At 42.6% G+C, this 20,000-nt stretch overlaps 1 protein-coding gene across 1 annotated transcript in view; it reads left to right on the top strand.

Moving 5' to 3' along the window:
- epha8 (eph receptor A8) overlaps positions 1 to 17,603 on the top strand; it is a 91,998-nt gene extending 74,395 nt beyond the window's left edge. Inside the window, exons 4-17 of the mRNA XM_063215351.1 lie at positions 3,521 to 3,676; positions 4,099 to 4,575; positions 4,934 to 5,058; positions 7,809 to 7,971; positions 8,693 to 8,798; positions 10,425 to 10,492; positions 10,685 to 10,810; positions 10,991 to 11,176; positions 11,944 to 12,005; positions 12,887 to 13,096; positions 13,469 to 13,618; positions 14,736 to 14,926; positions 15,557 to 15,712; positions 16,053 to 17,603. Of these exons, the coding sequence (XP_063071421.1) occupies positions 3,521 to 3,676; positions 4,099 to 4,575; positions 4,934 to 5,058; positions 7,809 to 7,971; positions 8,693 to 8,798; positions 10,425 to 10,492; positions 10,685 to 10,810; positions 10,991 to 11,176; positions 11,944 to 12,005; positions 12,887 to 13,096; positions 13,469 to 13,618; positions 14,736 to 14,926; positions 15,557 to 15,712; positions 16,053 to 16,167 (2,291 nt within the window). The 3' untranslated portion in view covers positions 16,168 to 17,603. The remainder of the gene's footprint in view (positions 1 to 3,520; positions 3,677 to 4,098; positions 4,576 to 4,933; positions 5,059 to 7,808; positions 7,972 to 8,692; positions 8,799 to 10,424; positions 10,493 to 10,684; positions 10,811 to 10,990; positions 11,177 to 11,943; positions 12,006 to 12,886; positions 13,097 to 13,468; positions 13,619 to 14,735; positions 14,927 to 15,556; positions 15,713 to 16,052) is intronic.
- Positions 17,604 to 20,000: the final 2,397 nt, after the last annotated feature.

Genomic DNA, 20,000 nt, shown 5'->3' with positions numbered 1-20,000 from the left:
GCTCAGTCTCAGATCCCTCCTTTTTCCCTTCCCCTTTTCTTCACTTCCACGCTGGGGTTCCACTTGTTACCCACTAGGGAGCGATGCCCCTTTGGTATCACCGCTGTTACTTATCATGCCGTGCGGCGGCGTGACTCTGCATTACAGACGGTGTCAGTCACAGCCTCCTATCAGCCCGAGGAACAGCTCTGCCCGCGGAGAGATTAGACTGGCTGCAAATGTCACTGACCCCCCCTCTTAATGTCACTTGTAAAGAGGAAAGGCTGCGTCTCGTCTTGCCTGGTATCTCAACTCATTTGTCATTTGTGCCTTTCATTTTCACCTTCTCACATTTATGCCTTTGGTGTTTAGAATAGAAGAAAGGAAGAGTAATTTCTGTTTTTTGGGGGGGCCTGGATTTTTAATAGATGCGTCCAGTGTCAGCCCATTTTTTCCCTCCAAAATTCAAATCCAAATTACACCTGTGCAATTTATTGAACACTTAGTAGGCCTATGTCACAGTTGCTTGAATTCAAGGTGATTTCGTTGTATATTTCTGGTGCTGCATGTTCTTGTACCACTGCAGCGTACACTCTTCAGTCAAATAAATCAACAAACAAAACTCCAAATGCCACGCATCTGGCCTATAACTTAGTCAAAAGCAGGACACCGTCTCTCAAATGCGGCCCCCGGCACCCACAAAAGGGCATCGCTAAGTAAGCCGTAGCCTCCGCAGCCGATTTAGATACGTGGCAGCCATTTACAGGACACATGTAGCTGCGCGCGGTGATGGAATGGCCCATTTCCAGCTATGATTCCGGTGACAGACTCATTTATCTCCACCACAATCCTCCCTGCTCGTTAGCAGCTGTTGTTCCGCCCCCGTGGAAGGGTACATACATACTTGTGTATTTACACTAGTGTGTGAGTTTGTATTGTCAGTGAGAGACAACATTCATGCTTTATATTGAATGGTTTTCTGGATAACCAACGGCAGTCCTTGCTCTTCTGTCACCTTCTAAACTACAATATTGTGGTCCGCAACAATTACTGAAGGCTCTATGTCTGAGTGCCCAGAGGAAAAAAAGACTGAGTTTCTTTGGGTTGAACTGTTGCTTAGCTGTTTTCAGGTGGGAAGTGTTCCTGTTGTGCCTTTTGTGACAAAATGGTGAAGAATGCACAATAAATTGTAAAAGAATTGTGGTGAATGCTACGTTTAGGAGATTTTACCTGGACCCCTGGAGGCTGTTAGGCCCAGAAATTGCAATGACCTTGTCCGTCCGTCCGTCCGTCCATCCGTCCGTCTGTCTGTCTGTCTGTCTGTCTGTCTGTCTGTCTGTCTGTCTGTCTGTCTGTCTGTCTGTCTGTCTGTCTGTCTGTCTGTCTGTCTGTCTGTCTGCCTGCCTACCAGCCTGCTGTGTGTGTGGGTTGTCTGCAGGGGGTGCCCACACATACACAACAGCAAGGGCATCTAGCATTGCCTAGGGGAGCAGGTTGCCATCTTGCTTGCTTTTGTTTTTGCTTTTTTGTTTGTTTGTTTTTTTAAAGATTCATGAGGGTAATGAGCTCAGATGTAGTGTTTGCCATCCTGCTCAGCTCAGTGAAATGTCAATCTGGCTGCAGCTTCCAAATGAGAACTCTTTCTGCATCTCACCTCTGCCAGTCTATAGGCTCCCTGACTTGCTTTGGAAACGATACCCTGTTACCAAGCTGCTCTGTTTTTATTTTTCAGTCCCATCACGTGGGGACAAATAATTTCCTCTCGCAGGCCATTTTTAAACTCCTCTGTTTATTTATTTATTTTTGCCTTATTTATTTATCCATTTATACTAAACGTAAAATCAAGGTCAGCACACATTGGCTGCAAATATTCATTAAAATTCATTGTAATGCAAATTCCCCCAGCCTTGGGAGCGCGAGGCACTGACAGGTGCTGACAATCCAAACAATGCACAGAGTTGGGCAAACCTCAGGGCCCGCTGCCGGTGAGGTAAACACGGGCGAATGAAACAGTTTGAGGGCATTTAATGCTGCCTTCTCCACCCCTCTATCTGTGTCTGTTTTTGTTTCTGTCTGTCTCAGTTTCTACCTCTGTCTGTCTGTGTGTCTGTCTATCTCTCTATCTATCTATTTATATATACGTGTATATATATATCCATCTCTCTCTCTCTCTCTCTCTCTCTCTCTCTCTCTCTCTCTCTCTCTCTCTCTCTGTCTGTCTGTCTGTCTCTATCAGTCCATTTGTTTTTCACTCCCTCATTCCAGGAAAGGGCTGTTTCAGTCAGCGGTTTAAGATATGGCGATTCTGTGCAAATAAAAGCAGACATTGATCATGAAGTGGCTTGACGCGGTGAAATGATAAATGGAACAGCATGATGTCCCATCTCCCTCAGCCATCTTTTGTTAAACTGACCCTGACAACAGGAAGCAAGACTGTGAGCTGAGCAGAGCTGCCAAAGAATACGAGTCAAAGTGGAGAACGCAGCTGCTTTGCGGAGGGGGGGTGATCTATAGTGTTTTTCTAGCGGAGACCCAAGAATGCAAACACAACAATCTCATCTCCTGAGGTTGTTGTGGTGTTGCTGACCACAGCAGTGGTGTCAAAAGCACTCACTGGCAGTCAGACACAACAACCCTAACATCAACCGGCGTTCGTTATGTATCATCACGTTTTGTGTTTTTGTTTCTAAGCTCTCTTTATTATTGTTTTGTCTGAAGCTATAATCAAGCTTATGGTTAAGCGTTGGTACGTTGACAGAGACTTCAAGGAGAGAGTGTGATTGAGCTTCGACTTCGACTGATGTTTATCATGACCTCCCTCTCAACTCTGAAGCTACAGAGAAAAAGAGAATATATATATAAAAAAAAGAAAAAAAGAGGAACATCAAGGGATGCAGCAGGGATTAATGGAATGAAAAAAAGGGTCTGAAAAAACAGAGCAGGATTAATATTGCACATACAGCATAGTCTTCATGGCCTCCAGGGATCCTCCAGCAGAAAGAGAGAGGGGAGATATCATTACTAATCCCCAGTGAACTTTGAGAGAAGGAATCTTTTATGCCATTTGCATACTGCATGACAGTGAGGAGGACTACCTGAATGGCTGAGGTATCTAAGGTCAGGTGAGCATTTAAATAAGGGATGAATAATGTAAAGGCTTTGACATGAGATAAACGGCCACTGGCTGCCTGGCTGACTCCACAGTGTGAGCCTCTGCCAAATGTTTGCTGTGAACTGTTTACCGCAAATAAATGGACGAGAAACCGTTTTGGGTCACAACTTCTGTAATTTCTGTCACAGCTGTGGCAGAAACAATATTCCTTGACCAGTTAGTTACAGCTACGGAAACCTGCACATCAGTGCTGCTGAGAAGCAATACATTGTGGTTGTGTTTTTAAGATAAGTCACTGAAGTGACAACTAGCTCAAAGGCAGTGCAATGTAGGGCCACGGCACTGCAGGCAATTGTAATATAATACCGTTCTATCAGTATTCCTCCGTGTACTCACAGATGTGATGAATATCTCCTCCCTCCTCTCCAGCATGTGAAGTGGGCTACTACAAACCCACAGCGGGGGACCAGCCTTGTGAGAAGTGCCCGATCCACAGCCACTCAGAAACCAGAGCTGCCCTCACCTGCCCCTGCGATGCCAACTTCTACCGCGCCCCACTGGACACCCCGGCGGCTCCCTGTACAAGTTGGTGAAACAACACACAGGCACAACATCACATCACATCACATCACATTTCACTGAAACCAAATTAATGCTAATCAAGTAAGCAGGGGCGTAGCAGCAAATTTTGGGCTCTAAGTACAATCAGCTCCAATGGAGCCCCCCCCCCAGCCATACAGGTATATCTACATAAATCAGACTGTGTGTGGGCCCCTTATATATATGGGGCCATGGTGACTCAGTCACACTTTTCCCCTCCTGAACAAGACCACCGCAAGTAACTACACTCAAAAACTCACAGCTGCACCCCCCCCCCCCCCCAAAAAAAAAATACACATCACCATTTACAATATTCCATTTTTTTTTATCCAGCTCAAATATTAAACAAATATCTACTGATAAGCGTTTCACCTAAAAATTCTGCGTTTTTTCGTTTTCTTCACCAGGACCGCCGTCGGCCCCAATTAACGTGATATCCTCAGTAAACGGCACCTCGGTGAGCCTGGAGTGGGCCTCCCCTATGGACAGTGGAGGGCGCAGTGACGTCTTGTACAATGTGTCCTGCCAGCGCTGTGCCCAGGACTGGAGCCAGTGCGAGGACTGCAGCACAGCGATGGGCATGGCAGGAGGCGGCCCATTGTCCTTCGGGCAGGGTGTGGCGAGTCTTGGTGTGAGCAGCGTGGGTGGGAGTGTGGTGAAGATGGGGGGAGGAGGAGGAGGGGCCGGTGTGGTGGCTCGGACCGGGACACCGCTGATCCGATTCATCCCGCAACAGACCGGACTCATCGAACCGCTGGTGACCGTCCTCAACCTGGCGGCGCACGCCAACTACACGTTCCGCATCCTCGCCCTGAACGGGGTGTCACGTCTCAGCAACGAGCCCACACGGTTCACCACCGTCAATGTCACCACTAACCAGGCAGGTAAGCAGTGCGTCACTCACTCACCGCCTCTGGAGTAATTGTACCGGTATTCAAAAGAAACATCTAAAAAATAGTCAGAGGTGGCAGCACCACCGTCAGTGTCACCACTAACCAGACAGGTGAGGAATGTGTCACTCACCGTGTGGAGAAGTAAGAAGGTCATCAAAAAGTCTTGTGGTCTTTCTCAAACATTTTGGCTACGACAGTGTTGTTTGTTGTTTTATTTTTTATTTTTGTTTTAGTTGTTTTAGTTTTAGTTTTCATATTGTGCTATATAACCACAGTTGTTTTTGTTTTTGATGCTTTGAAAGTGTATGGGAAAGTGCCATTATCATGTCAATCTTTCTCTCCCCTTCAGCTCCATCTCAGGTGCTTGCCATCCGTCAAGAGAATGCCAGCCAGAACAGTGTCATCCTGCTGTGGCAGGAGCCAGATCAGCCCAACGGCGTAATACTGGAGTATGACATCAAGTATTATGAAAAGGTGATGTGTAATGCATGTATGCTCGTTTACATTGCTGCAATAATCGGGTTATTGGCATAAACAGATTATTGGAGTAAACTGTTCATTGCTGTTGACATTGCTGTTGGTTGCCTGTGTTCCACTCAAGAGTGTGACACAAAGCTAGAATTTAAGGCTTGTGATTGGCTATCATTCTAGAATGTCAGTAACCTGATAATAACCTTTTCATGGTGTATAAATGTTTTGAGAAATCACTTTATTAGTAGGGCTGGGACATTAATGCATTAATTTAGATTAATTAATTACAAAAAATTAACGCGATTAAAATAATTAAGTCATTTTAATCGCATGCTATAAATCCCTGTATACATTGAGGGCGAACTAGGCGACCTGCGCGGCGGAAGTCATTATTTCTCTATGGAGGGAAGGCGAATAAAGCTACCAGAGGAAATTCACCGGGAGCGAAGCTTCTTGAGTGACCAGAGCGAATTTTGACGATTAAACTCAAGCTAATCTTAAGCGAATTCGCTATGACGCAGTTCGGCGAAAACCAATTGGAACGTTTATAACGACGCGACGAATGTCCCAGGCTGTCAAGAAAGAACTGTTATGTGATTAGCTGAATCAAACATGTCAGTGCCGCATCCAGAGCGAATGAAACAAATTCATAGCGAAACTTCTTCAACCACCCCAGCTACCTGGGTCGCATAGGTAGCGACTGATGTACACAGGCCATTATATAGTTACATAGATCTGGATTAGACCAATGGAGGGCAGTATTACGCTTGATGGTGAACAGCCTGCTGAAATTGAGAAGAGTTCTCTCTTCTTTTAAAAATGAACAATATTTTTAGATTAAGCTTATTTATTAGTATTATTAATATTTTTAGATTAAGCTTTGTATTGTCATTATTCAAACTCCATGTGAAAAAAAAACTTTTCACTGTTCTCAAGTCAGATATGTAAATGCAATTAAAATGCGATTAATTAATTTCAAAGCCCGTAGATTAATGCGATTAAAATTTTTACTCGAGTCCCAGCCGTATTTATTAGATAATGGCAATAAACCGATTATTATAAGCTGTTCAGTTTACATGATTACTTGAATAAACCGGTTACTCCAAAAATCTGATTAGAAACGGTTTATTGATGTACATACAGTATAAACGCACGCATTGTGTTTAGGCAATTGGATGTGCATTTGTGAATGCAGGTGGCTGTACTCATTATGACTAGGTGATTGTGTGTTATGGGCATGGGCATTTAGGCAATGTTGAGAGTAATTATCGCAACCATGATGTGTGGAGGAGCTGTACCGACCATTACAGAATGTTGTAATTAGCTCAGAACAATAGAGTGTGATAGGTGTGAAAATGCAGTCGCCGAAGCAAAGAAAATGGCCAGCGCTAGGTTACAGTCACGTAACACACAAACAAAGGCTTTCTTGTTTGTTTGTTTGTTTTGCTTTGCTGTTGTTGATGACAAGCATTTTGCTGTAGATGCCGCCACTTAAGTAGGAGGACTCATGGCAGCACTTAATTGAGAGGAAATAGCCTACAATTGCCACCATGTAACTGATTTCCGTCTGATTATTGGAAGTGACAATGACGGCAAACAGGCTGTTGGGAGCCGGTGGCAAATGCCAGAGGCGAAGTTAATTGCCGCTGGAGTTTAGAGCTTAGCCGGGTAATGGGGCAAAAGTGGCCTCAGCTGGGCAAGAGGAATTAGCAAAATGGCACCCTAGCCTGACAAGGTAGAGCTATGCAAATTAGATTTACTACATGTTATACCCAACACATTCGCGCACACACACAGAAATACAGGCACACAAACACACACGCACGCACGCACACACACACACACACACACACACACACACACACACACACACACACACACACACACACACACACACACACACACACACACACACACACACACACACACACACACACACACACGTACAAACTTCTAATCACTGCAAGCAATGTGCAGTAGTCTAAATAAAGGGGAAAGGTGTAGGCCCCGGGAGGACTTGGAATTAGTGGCATCCATTTAGTGCGTCCGCCCATGACAGATAAACTGATAAACTGAGGCTGTCAGCTCCTGGGGGAGACATGCCTGCTGCGGCAAGCCAGGGTCATGGACTCGTGTGTGTGTGTGTGTGTGTGTGTGTGTGTGTGTGTGTGTGTGTGTGTGTGTGTGTGTGTGTGTGTGTGTGTGTGTGTGTGTGCATGTGTGTGTGCATTCGTGCCTGCGTGCATACGTGCGTGCGTGCATACGTGGGTGCGTGTGTGAGTCTGTGCGTGTATGCGTTTGTGTGAAAGAGAGATGAGCGGATTCTAGATAAGCATGCTGCTCGAGACGAGAGATACTTATGTGAATGTTGGCCACCCAGTAAGCATACAGGACAGGTTAGCAAGTGAAACAGAAGAGTGTGGCACCTGGGGACCGATTATGCCTTACCTGAGCATTATTTAAAGGGGATATGCTCCAATCCTCTAATTTTTGTATACTCTAGAGGTGACATGCTTACATCTGTACCTATTTTAAGGCTGCATGCACCAATTCTTACCCAAATGCAATTCAGCCGTCTCTGCATTTTCCCAATATATCTGCCCAGAAGGTGCTACTGTCTTCCGGTAGCATAGCATATTTGTCACCTTGCAACATTCAGTGAAGCATGGCCCGACCCGTTGGCAATGTTGTTGCGGCTAACCTTGAGCTGCATGTGTCCTTTTTTCTCTTCCTCTTCCTCTTTCTTTATGCAGGACAATGAGCTTCAGAGTTTCTCGACCATCAAGTCCAAGAACACCAGTGCAAAGGTCTCCGGGCTGAAGCCTGGCACGCGCTACGTCTTTCAGGTGCGAGCCAGGACCTCAGCGGGCTGCGGGCGTTTCAGCCAATCGGTGGAGATCCAGACGGGCAAAGCAGGTGAGGGACAAGTGCTCCTCGGGCTCTGCGGGAGCAACCACACACCTGTTGTCACACCTCTCAGGTGCTAAGTGTCCTCCACATGAATTCAGGCATCCAGAAAAGAAGACAAAAGACGCACATGATAAGTGGTTGTACACAAATAATAAATGGTTACTTACGGATATTAAATGCATGGAGATGCTCAGAGTTATTGTGCAGACTACAGGGGGAATTTGCTCTGACACTCCTGGTTCTTTCGTTGTGCTTCATTTAGCTTGGAAGGTCACTGTGACATGAACCTACCATTTCTGATAAGCGGAAGCCATTTCAATAGAGGAGCATTTTTATTGAGTGACAAAGGCATTATGTTGTCACCTGCTGGAGGAAGACAGCAGATGGCCCCTTCCGCCTCAGCATGACTCAACAACACTTCCTTCATTACAATGCCAAGTTTTAAAGAAGATTTTTGGACGTCAATGTCTCCATTCAGACAGGGCACTGAGAGAGAGTGATAAGGAATGGGGGAGAGGGGAATAAGGAAGGATCGGGAAATGATCTCGGGTTGGACTTGAACCCAGGTCCCTAGATTTATGGTATGCACCTTAGCCAACTGAATCATTTCACTGGAGCTGAGAGAGGTTTTTGCTATCCCCACTGTTCCTGTACACATAGCCGTGTTTGTTTCGTTTTGTCTTATCTGCATTTTTTTCTTTTTTTCTTGTGTTCCTTGTCTGCACAGTCCCTCTGCGCTACGACACGATGACCATCATCTGGATCTGCCTAGCGCTGGTGATCGGCCTGGTCACCTTCTTGGCCGTTGTCATCTGCAGAAAACGGCAAGAGGAGTACTTTGACTTGTCCACTTATACCGTGTATCCTCTTTTGCTCACATTTATTTCTGTTTGCTGTTCATTTCAAAGCCTCTGTCCATTGCCATTTGTTAAATTGTAAACTCAATGTTGAGTTTTTGTTACACTTTATTTTATACTTTCAGTGTTACATATATTATGCAGTGTAACACAATGCATAATGTAACATTATGTACCTATACTGTAGGATTATGTATGTGCAGTGTAAGTACACAGTGTTTCATATTATTGCATGTAGAGACGGTACATAACAAAGTCACCGTCAAATAAAGTGTAACCTTTTTCCATCTACAAAAAAAATGTTGGCTCCAAATTTAGCTCAAAAGTACTATAAATGACATAATTGCACATCAAAGACACAGCATCATCAGGGACCTTGACTTGTCCAGCAATGACCACCATTTTATAGTGCTGCCGAGAAGGTTGAGTAATATTATTGTTACAATATTACTCTTGACACATAAACATTGTGTAAATGAGACGACCTGATATGCTCTCTGAAAAACTTCAGTGGACCTCTAAACAAGTTTGAGATAATTATTGTGGCTCTAAAACTTGGAAACAGACATTAATATTCCATGGACGTGGCATGATAGAAAAATATTCATTAATTATCTGTGCTGTTGGACTCACATTCAAGTCATGAATCATTTTTTAGCTGTTTTGTTACTTTAATCTATAACTTTTGTGTTTGAGTTACGTCTTGGCTCGTCTTATTTCACCAGACAGCCAGCCTACTGCTTTAGAGTCTCTAGAAATTGCATTGGTATAGGCCCATTAACAATGCTAATGTTCATACTTGTCCTTAAGCTTGCTCCTTTTGATGTCTGCAACTTATATCTCCATAAGACCATGTGGGATAATTACATTTATTCAGCTTAGCTCCTATTGACTTCAATGGATGCACACTTTTTTTTCAACAAGGACTTTATCTTTTGGGCAGGATAAAGACACTGAGCACAGACAACTGTCCCCAAATGACATAAAAGTGTTTGAGCGATTTCAATATCTGAACATCCTAGTGTAGGCAAAGTTGTTGAGTTTAATTAATTTCATATCTTGGGCTCATTTTGCCTATAGTGTAAGAAAGCACCATATAGATTTTCAGAGACTCTGGGGACTTCAAAGCCTGTAGAATGCTTAAATGTTTGTTGATCACCCATTACAGGCTTCTGAGGGTGAAATATAGCATCCCCTAAAGAATACTTTTCCATAAAGTGAGGTTTTCATGGATGTGAAGTTAATAGTCTCACAAGCTCTTGTTGTAGAAGGCATACAATTCTGCTGGTGCTTGACTGCTGATCATGCTGCTTGTGTGAATCATAAATATGTTTAGTTTTAGGCAACTGGACTTCTATTTGTTCAGTTGTCTACAACTAAACCCCTTTAAAGATGACCTGGATGAATGAGAATCTTCACAAAGAAGCTGTTGCAGAGCAAACAATTCTGGGGTTTGTAACTGGTGACTCTGTTGTGTGTGTGAATCATAAACCCATAAATGAATCGGACATAAATAGTTTCTCATTCTCACAAGCTATTAGGGCATACAATTTTGCTGTTTTGTGGTCCTTAACCAGTGCTTCTGTTGCTTGTGTGATGCAGACACTGCGGTTATAGCAAGGCCTTCCAAGACTCTGATGAAGAGAAGATGCACTACCAAAATGGCCACGGTAGTTTTCATTCTTTCTAAAGTGTCTTCAGTATTGCTCAACCACGGACACCTCCTATATTTGTCTCATTTCCGTGTTATTGAAGCAGCTGTTGTCTCTTTGCCTTGTGTGTCTTTGTGATTTTGAGTCTGATAGGTTTTCCTACGCCTTATCCTGCAATATGTGACCAAATGCTAATTCTGTTTATTTTAGTATCATTTCCTGAAGCCAGGTTCTATATTGATCCCCACACGTATGAGGACCCATGCCAAGCCGTGCATGAGTTTGCCAGGGAAATTGAAGCCTCCCGGATCAAAATTGAGAAAATCATAGGCTCAGGTACAGAACATCTTGAACGCAAACAGCACAGAAAATGAGAATTGCCTTATCACAGTACCATTAGCTGTGTCTAATATGACTATTTCAAACTTTAGTTGGAATGTGCCAAAAGGCTTAAAATATGTATATTACATTGGTTTAAAAAAAAAAAGAACTCAACACTTTGAAACCGTGTTGCAGGGGAGTTTGGGGAGGTGTGTTATGGCCGTATGAAGCTCCCAGGAAAGAGAGACATCCCTGTGGCCTTGAAGACGCTGAAGGCCGGCTACAGCGAGAAGCAGAGGAGAGACTTCCTGAGCGAGGCCAGCATAATGGCACAGTTTGACCACCCCAATGTCATCCGTCTAGAGGGAGTGGTCACACGCAGTAAGACCTGCTTTTTTTCCACACTGGAACTTACAAGAGAAATGATTCTGTAACTCGTCTAGTCTGTTTTGTGTGAAGACTTAAGAGTGTTCACATAGTATGGGGAAGAAATGAAGGGTTTATTTGCAAAATGGTGTATCTCCATTTTGTAGAATGTTGGGAAATTGACATTTTGTATTGGGCATTCCATTGCATTACATAGCAAAATGCATTTTATATAGGTTTAAAAAGTATGTTCCCAAAATATTGAATGGCAAGAATTCACACAAAGGTGATAAGACCTCTGAACAGTCATTTCCCATGATAAAATGCAAAAGCCAAAAATGGTGGACACACTGTACATGTAATGATGAACAATGTTTTCATAATATTTTATGTTTAGCCAAAGTCATTTAGCTCAAATAAATATGATTGGAATATTTGAATGAATAGATGAATCTATTTTACTTGAGCACCGCAGGAGGTGTACAATTAATTAATGCAAATTGTGTTTTGCTGTTTTTTTGCTTGTGCCTTTAAGTATGTGCTCCGTTTCTGAGTGTACACTAAGTGCACTTGATGAAAGGACACCCATTTCAGCCCAACATTATAAGTAAACAAATCCTTCATGCTTCACTTTTCAATGATTACGACCGCTGGCATCAAATCTCTCTCAAAGTATGTATCTGACAGGAATGTTATTCAGACGCATTCTGCAAGTAAGTATATTTTGCAAAACTCAAGGCTTTCGTTCTTCTACTAATCATGGCCCTGCTGTTGTCCTTTAGGCAAACCAGTCATGATTATTACAGAGTACATGGAAAATGGATCCCTGGACTCTTTCCTCAGGGTAGGTTTCCTCTTGTATCGACCTATGAGAAAATGAGCAGTGGGAGAGCTTCATTAATTGGATAAGATGCATAAAACAGTGCTCTAGAATCAACACAACAGAACAAATAACTGGAGCATATAGCCTACTACTGCATGATGTTTGTTTGAAAAGCTTTGGCACAATACTAATTACGCCTTGCCAATAGCTTGATGATATAGGGCTTCATACAGCATTCAGCCCACAATCTAAAATATTTACTGGTCTCCTGTATTTGTTAGCTGTGAAAACATGTGTTCACAGAGTTTCTTTCCCATGTCCAAAGGTGACCATGGAGAGGAATATTGTTCCAATTATTCCACTAACACGTGATGACATTATTCACACAGCGTATGTCAATATGGATAAGGGGCTATACAAGTGCAAATGAGATCGCGTGAAGCATTTCATTTCATTCAGTTTTAGTGCACAATGTGCAAGGACATAAAGTGTCACACAAGGGCATTTTTTTTTCAAGAATGATGGACAAAGACCCACAGCGCTGCTGTTCCCAAAGACAAGCCTGGTATTAGTCCTAAAGCCTCACACACAATACTTTGAAGGCCACTTCAGTGGAAGGTTTCATTGATTCGTTGCAACAGTATGTTTCAAAGTGTTAGTATTAGTCCTTTGCTGAATAGACCATGGTTCAGGGCATGACCTTGCTCTCACACTAACTTAAGAGTGTGCAGGAATAAAACCCTTATCAAAACAGCTCTATGAAATTTCCATTTTATGAATCATGAGATGACCTTTGTTAAACAATGCATAATAGTGCTTTGATGCTTTAACACAGAACACTTTATTCTTTCTTTCTTACTTTCTTTCTCTTTCTTTCTTTCCGCCTTGCTTCTGCAATGCAGCGACACGATGGCCAGTTCACTGTCATACAGTTGGTGGGTCTTCTGCGAGGTATCGCAGCTGGGATGACTTATCTGGCTGACCTGGGCTATGTCCACCGAGATCTGGCTGCCCGCAACATCCTGGTCAATAGCAACCTGGTCTGCAAAGTGTCAGATTTTGGGCTCTCTCGCGTGCTGGAGGATGACCCAGATGCGGCCTATACGACAAGCGTGAGTTCACCTGGATACCTGCCAACAACCTTCAGCCAAAGAGTTTTCACAGAAGATTTTTTTTTCAGTAGTTTGAAAGACATTTACTGTATTTTTGCTTTACAAATGAAAGGGAAACTGCTTCTGGAGATGGACCATAGAGAACAAAGTTACAATAGACTATACGGGCAGTGTTAGAGACAGTGTGGTACTGCAATGCTCACCCACAAACAGAGCTTAAACTTTCTATAGTTTTCCATTCTACAAATCATTTGTCACGCTTATTATAAGGTTATCATCTCGCCATAGACAATTTTTTTGCTTCATATGTAACATACAATAAAGTTTTATGTAATCAAGTCTAATCTAATCTAATCTAATCTCTGAAACAAGGGAGGAAAGATTCCGATCCGCTGGACTGCTCCTGAGGCCATAGCATACAGGAAGTTCTCGTCGGCGAGTGACGTGTGGAGCTACGGAGTGGTCATGTGGGAGGTCATGTCATATGGAGAGCGGCCGTACTGGAACCTGACAAACAGAGACGTATGTGTGACTCAATCATCATATGCACGCCATGACAAGTGTCATAACAGTGTCAAAATGGTGTCATGACACAGTCATAGATGAGCCATAAACATTATGTCCATGTCATAAACGTTTTATGGTCATGTTTGGGCTGTCTACCAAAACCGAATGTCACTTGATCTACAATATCTCTCACACACCAACACACACACACACACACACACACACACACACACACACACACACACACACACACACACACACACACACACACACACACACACACACACACACACACACACACACAAAACCTAACATACTCATACAGGGTACATGAATTTACATTCTTTCAACATGAATTTACATTCTTTTGCATGAATTTACATTCTTTCTTGAATTTACATTCTTGCATGTGTGACACACTCATACATTAAACCAGTGGTTCCCAAAGTGAGGGTCGGGATCCCTAGGGGGAGTCGTGGAGGTACTGAAGGGGGTGCACGGACAAAAAGGGACATGGCATGAAAACGGGAAATCCACAGGCTAACAGCTAACATAATTCCATAATTTGGGTAATAGTATTCACTTGAAAATGTATGTGTATTTGCTGTCCTCTGGATTTCTAGTAAATATTAGCGGACAAACTATTCATGGAAAATCTAGCAATATTAATGCACAAATATCCATTAATATTGCTAGATTTTCCACAAATAGTTGGTCCGCTAAAATTGCTAGAAAAATTGCTAGGCTAAGACAATGGTGGGTGGGTGGGGGGGTTTGCGAAAATATTCTTAAGTCGAAACGGGGGGCCCAGCTGAAAAAGTTTGGGAACCACTTAAACTCTACATTACATTACATTACATTTAGCAGACAACCCTTTTATCCAGGGAGACTTACTAATGAAGACACAATAACATAACTACAGTACTTTTGTGGAGTGCACAGAAGCTCACTTCTCGATTTACCATAAAAGCCTTAGCTGAATTTTTGATATTGACTACAATCACAAAAGTGTGTGTGCGTGTGTGTGCGTGTGTGTGCGTGTGCGTGCGTGTGTGTGCGTGTGTGTGTGTGTGTGCGTGTGTGTGCGTCTGCGTGCGTGTGCGTGCGTGTGCGTGCGTGTGTCTATGTATAGGTGATAAAGTCAGTCGAGGAGGGCTACCGGCTGCCCTCACCCATGGGCTGCCCCGTCGCTCTTCACACGCTCATGCTGGACTGCTGGCAGAAGGATCGCAACGAGCGGCCCAAGTTCTGCCAGATCGTCACCGTTCTGGACAAGCTGATCCGCAACCCAGAAAACCTCAAATCAATGGACACAATGTGCAGGTGAGGTGACAGCTCCCGCGAGTCGATGGCAACCGTCATCTGGCAGGGATCAAGCTGACAAATTCATAGGGGTGTAGTTTTTCCCCCACTTAATATCCCTGGCAAAAGTCATGCCATGGCGGCGAGAAAAGAAGGAAAAAAGTTGCTTTAGCATTTACTAGAGGTTAAAGCAGACTGCCTTAAGACGGATAAGATGCCTCTGTACATTTTCCAATAAGCCCATTTAAAATGTTCTCTGTTAAATAAAAGGCCTCAATTCTATATTGACATTGATCTGCTGTGAATGAAAGAATGAGAGGGGTGCAGGGGAAAAGAGAAAGCTGGGGCATTTGCTATCAGACTGGTGTAAATTGCCTAGTTGAGTGTCTTGGTCCCTGAGAGTTACTGGTGCATATCGCTAAGGAGAGGGGTGGAGAAGGAGGATTTCTCTTCTCTCCCACCCCCCACCCCCCATCTCAACCTCCATACAGCCTATACCTCTCACCAAGCCACCCACTGCCTCTCTATCATTTTCCTTGGTATTGATTTTCTTTTCTTTTTTACTTCGCCAGTTGCATTTCAAAGGCTCCTCTCTCTCTCTCTCTCTCTCTCTCTCTCTCTCTCTCTCTCTCTCTCTCTCTCTCTCTCCAGACTAAATAGTCCTTTGATGAACAGACCCAATCCTGATTTCAGCACCTGCAGATCGGTGGGAGACTGGCTGGACACCATTAAGATGAGTCGCTATAAGGACCACTTTGCCGTGGGGGGCTACCACACTCTGGGCCACGTCATGGGCATGAACCAGCAGTGAGTCTGTCTGTGGGCTAACGCTGGGGGGTGGTTGGTGGTCAGGACAAATAATACTAATTGGAATGGAATTATTTCAGTTGGAGGGGGGAGCTGTTTATCTGACTTTTGTCTGGTGGATTAAGATGGTAATGGTAATGACCAACGCTTAATATTTTACTTATTCTGACTCCTGGTAATATCCTCAATTTTATGATGTTATAATAGTTCAGTGTTTTCTGTAAAGAGTGAATAGGCTCATTGATGGGACCATCTGCACTAAAAGACCATAAGTGCTGCCTATATACTCTGCTACTACTCTGTATCTTTCTCGTAAATACATTTCCATTGTGCTTTGCAGGGACATCCAGAGGCTGGGGATAACCCTGATGGGCCACCAGAAGAAGATCATGACCAGCGTTCAGGTGATGCGTGCTCAAGTGCTAAACAACAGCGTGCCATCAGTGCATGTATAATCAAGCGCTACGCAGCCAATGCCCGCTGCTGCAGTGTCCTAACTTTGGAAAAGAGGAGTTTATCCACAGCCTGTTTCTATCAAAGCCGTGAACCTTTAAAAGACTTCTATCAGATGGGAAGCTTCAGCCGGACTGCTACACCGCAGAGCGAAATGACTAAAGGAGGGAGGGGTAGGGCTGGTATGAGGGGCTGGGCTTTTTGGTTTTGGTTATTTGTTTGTTTTATTAAAAGAGTGTGTGATATGTCTTCTTTTGTAAATGAATGGGTTGCCTTAAAAATACACAAATGAGTTTAATTTTGTTGTAAATGAAAAGATCTTAAGATGTTGAAATATAAGATATAAGAGCACAGTATATGTAGAAAAGATTTTACAAGAGGACGGACAGTAGGGCTGTGGACTGAACGGAAAGCTGTGAAAAGCTCCTGTTGATGGACTGTGATATTGACGTGCCATGGAGGCTCTTGAACCATGAGCTCTATAAGTACCATGACTGATAGGGGTTTACTGAACCTAGTCTTCACCCAAGCTGTAATTACAACGATTTTTATCATTTTGCTCCTGTTCCTTAATAGCTAGGACCCTGTCTCTCTTGAAGAGCATAGCTCACAAAACAGAGTGAGTTCGAATCAAGAAATCACAGTCTTGTCTGTTACTTGATGGAAGACATTTTGCTTCATTGTGTGGGGTGACACAGTCCAGAAATAACTGTCTGGAGTAATAAATGGTTGCGAAATAAATAGCCATCCCTGTCCAGAAATCACTAGAATTTCTAAATCAAGAATTCTTAATGCCAAACAGTTCACTTGTCCAGCAAGAAACCTATTCAAGGAAAAATGTTAATAGGTTGCTTTGTCATGATGCTATCCATTGCAGGTCATAAGTTCATGTAGTTCATGATTTTGTTCATATTAAAGATGCGGTATTGTTGGAAACTGCATTACTTCTTTTGGTACTTAACAGGAGCATTTCCATTTATAATGGACCTTTTTGTAATGTAAATGTGTTCATCCAGCACTGCACAAGTCTATGAATATTGCATTTGTGGGAAACTTTGAATGACTCAGCAAAAGTTCGAAAATAGGTTATCCCCCTTCAGATAAGGAATGGTGTATTGTGTGTGCATTTCGCTATCTACAAAAAAGAAAGGTTCAAAGAAACTCCCACAGCATCACAAACTGTGTCAGGTTTTTACCGAAGGCTTGTAAAGGCTAATGTGAATTTACATCAAGTTGATTGTAAAATGCTCCTCCGAGCACCTACAAAAAAACAACAACAAAATGTATGAGCAACAATGAGCTAAATTCTTGTGTAAAAGATGTGTAGTTTTGTATATATAATAAAGTCAAAAGTTCTTTCTGTAATTTTTGAAACAGCAATATCTATCTGTATGCACTTCAGTGCAAATAAAGAGAGAATACTGCCATCAGTGAACTACCAGTGAATAAAAAAGTGGTTTTCCAAAAGCTTGTGAACTCAAACATTGATCATGCATCATTTCATCCTGTCTCCATTTCATCCTGTATCCACCGTTCGTGTGAAAGACCATATGTGGAACTTAAGAACCTTCATACTTGGCATGCTTTATGTGCATGTACCAAGATGTAGGTACCTGGATAGCCTTATTAAACTCTAGTACTCTCCTCAAGTAAAAATAAACTAAACTAAAATGTAGGCCTACTTCATTGGAGTAATACAGTAGGCTATATTTCCTCTTCCACTTTTATATTTACGATGATTTTAATACTTCTAATCCAATAGGTCTACATTTTCTGTACTGAAGTAAGTAGTTAATGAAAAGTATAGCCTGAGCAAGTTAACCTGAAGGCAGTGGTCAAACTGTTTATGTGAGAGCCCTTTGCCTTTATGATGCGTCTGGGTTATTCTATTGTACAGTTTACCATTAGGGGTTAATTTACACAGCAGGGTCTTTTGTGCTTGTACTTTTACTTTCAGAATATAAGTAGTAATGTTTTAAATAAGTTCAGTAGTTCAGTACAAGACATTTTGAATACTTTAGTAGTCCTACTTCCACTTGAGTATGGTATTAGAAGAGCACTTCTACTGCTACTGTTGTTGAGGAGGGCTTAGCATGGTGGCAACCATGGCTGCACTGTGTTATTACATGCATTAAAACAGTTTAAAACACCTTGAACACCAACCAGGGCTGCTTTTCCCAAAATCATTTCAGTCGTACTCAAACAAGTAGTATTTCATTATGAGGCAATATTAACACATCACTAAGAGTTTAGACAATGCATCTTAATAGGCCTACATACACTATTTTTCTTCTCGCACATGCAAATAAAATGCTAGCTCAAAGTGCATGTGTGAGTTAACCCATTGATGCCTAAGGCACCTGCAAAAAAGGGTGCTGAATGCTTGAACCCTTTTTAAGGAAAGCTGCTCTTAGCCTATATCTGAAGCACATAAAAATATGCACTAAATTGCATTTAAACGCTAAGACCCTCATCTTTCATTAGAATGTGTTCATTCATCTCAAACAAACAGAGATTTTTAATAAAGTTGTCTCAAATGTCATGAGTCAGAATGTTGCGTAATGCAGCTCCAGGCGTCAGGGCCAATGTTGCGCAACGAAACCTCAGGCATCAATGGGTTAAAATAGTGTGATAAATATATATAAAATTTAAATGATGATATGAGACCTACTGTATTTCTGATGTATTGCCTAAGGGGTACCTCATAGGGCTCGTTTATACGAGGATGATTGATCTGGAAAACGACAACATTTCATCAGAAGTGCCTTTCGTTTACATGGCAACAACGGCATCGGGGCTTAAACACGCAAAATCTGAAGACTCCTTCCAGAGTGGAGATTTTTGAAGATGAAACGGGTTGTGTCTCTGTGTAAGCAGCAAAAAAGCCAAAACATGTTCACGTCCCATTCACCTTCACACTCCACTTTTCCAGATTTCTGCGTCTTCAGGCCCCGAAGGTGCGGTTGACGTGTAAACGAAAGACACTTCAGATAAACTATTTTGTTGTTTCAACTCGCAATCGGGTTTGTATTACAGGCATCGAAAAATTGAAGATGAGATGCCACTTTTGCATCTGTTTTGATCGTCCCCATATAAATGCCTTAGACCTAAGTACGATTATTAAGAGTTTTTGGGAAGAGCATTCCAGATTGCTTCCAGTTTCGCCAATGGTGTGGTGCCAGGCTATTCTTTCCATGTCGAAGCCTGCATGCTTTCTAGGGCTAATGCATTGACATAAACTGTTCAGATGCCCCTCACATTTCTTTCTGTTTGAAAAAAAAGATTTTTAATTTATGTCAAGTCTTTCTTCAAGATGTCCATAACTGTTACCATCCCACCACACAGCCTTCTCAAAACCAGGTTTATTTACTCATAGCTAATTTCACAGTGCTTGTTTTGGAACTGATACATTTAATACTACCTGTAGGTGAAACAAAATCTAAAAAGAGATAGGAAATTCATTTATATATAATCATGCATAATCCATTCATAATTCCCCATTATTCCTCAATAAGACAAGCTCTCATTGGATTTAAAAGTTGAAAACATTGAAGCCTACATTCTCCATTTCTTAGTTTGGACTAAAACACAGAAGACACATAAAGTTTGAATTTCAGAGTTCCATAATGAGTGCTGAGCATGTCAAAGTGATATGTCCTATTCAGAATTATGCGATAAACCAAGCGGGTCCCCCGTGCCTTCCTCTTCACTGCAGGCCACATTATTATGGAGCAGAAGCGAACAAAACAAAGAATAAAGCCGAAACCATCGATCTGACATGTCAGCAGCGAATAGCCCTGTTGCCGAGGGGTCCCCCAACCCATTATCACATGCC

Source organism: Engraulis encrasicolus, chromosome 14 (genome assembly GCF_034702125.1).
Source record: "Engraulis encrasicolus isolate BLACKSEA-1 chromosome 14, IST_EnEncr_1.0, whole genome shotgun sequence".
Taxonomy (NCBI): Eukaryota; Metazoa; Chordata; class Actinopteri; order Clupeiformes; family Engraulidae; genus Engraulis; species Engraulis encrasicolus.
Note: the sequence above shows the minus strand (reverse complement) of the source record. Positions and strands in the feature narration are given on the sequence as shown.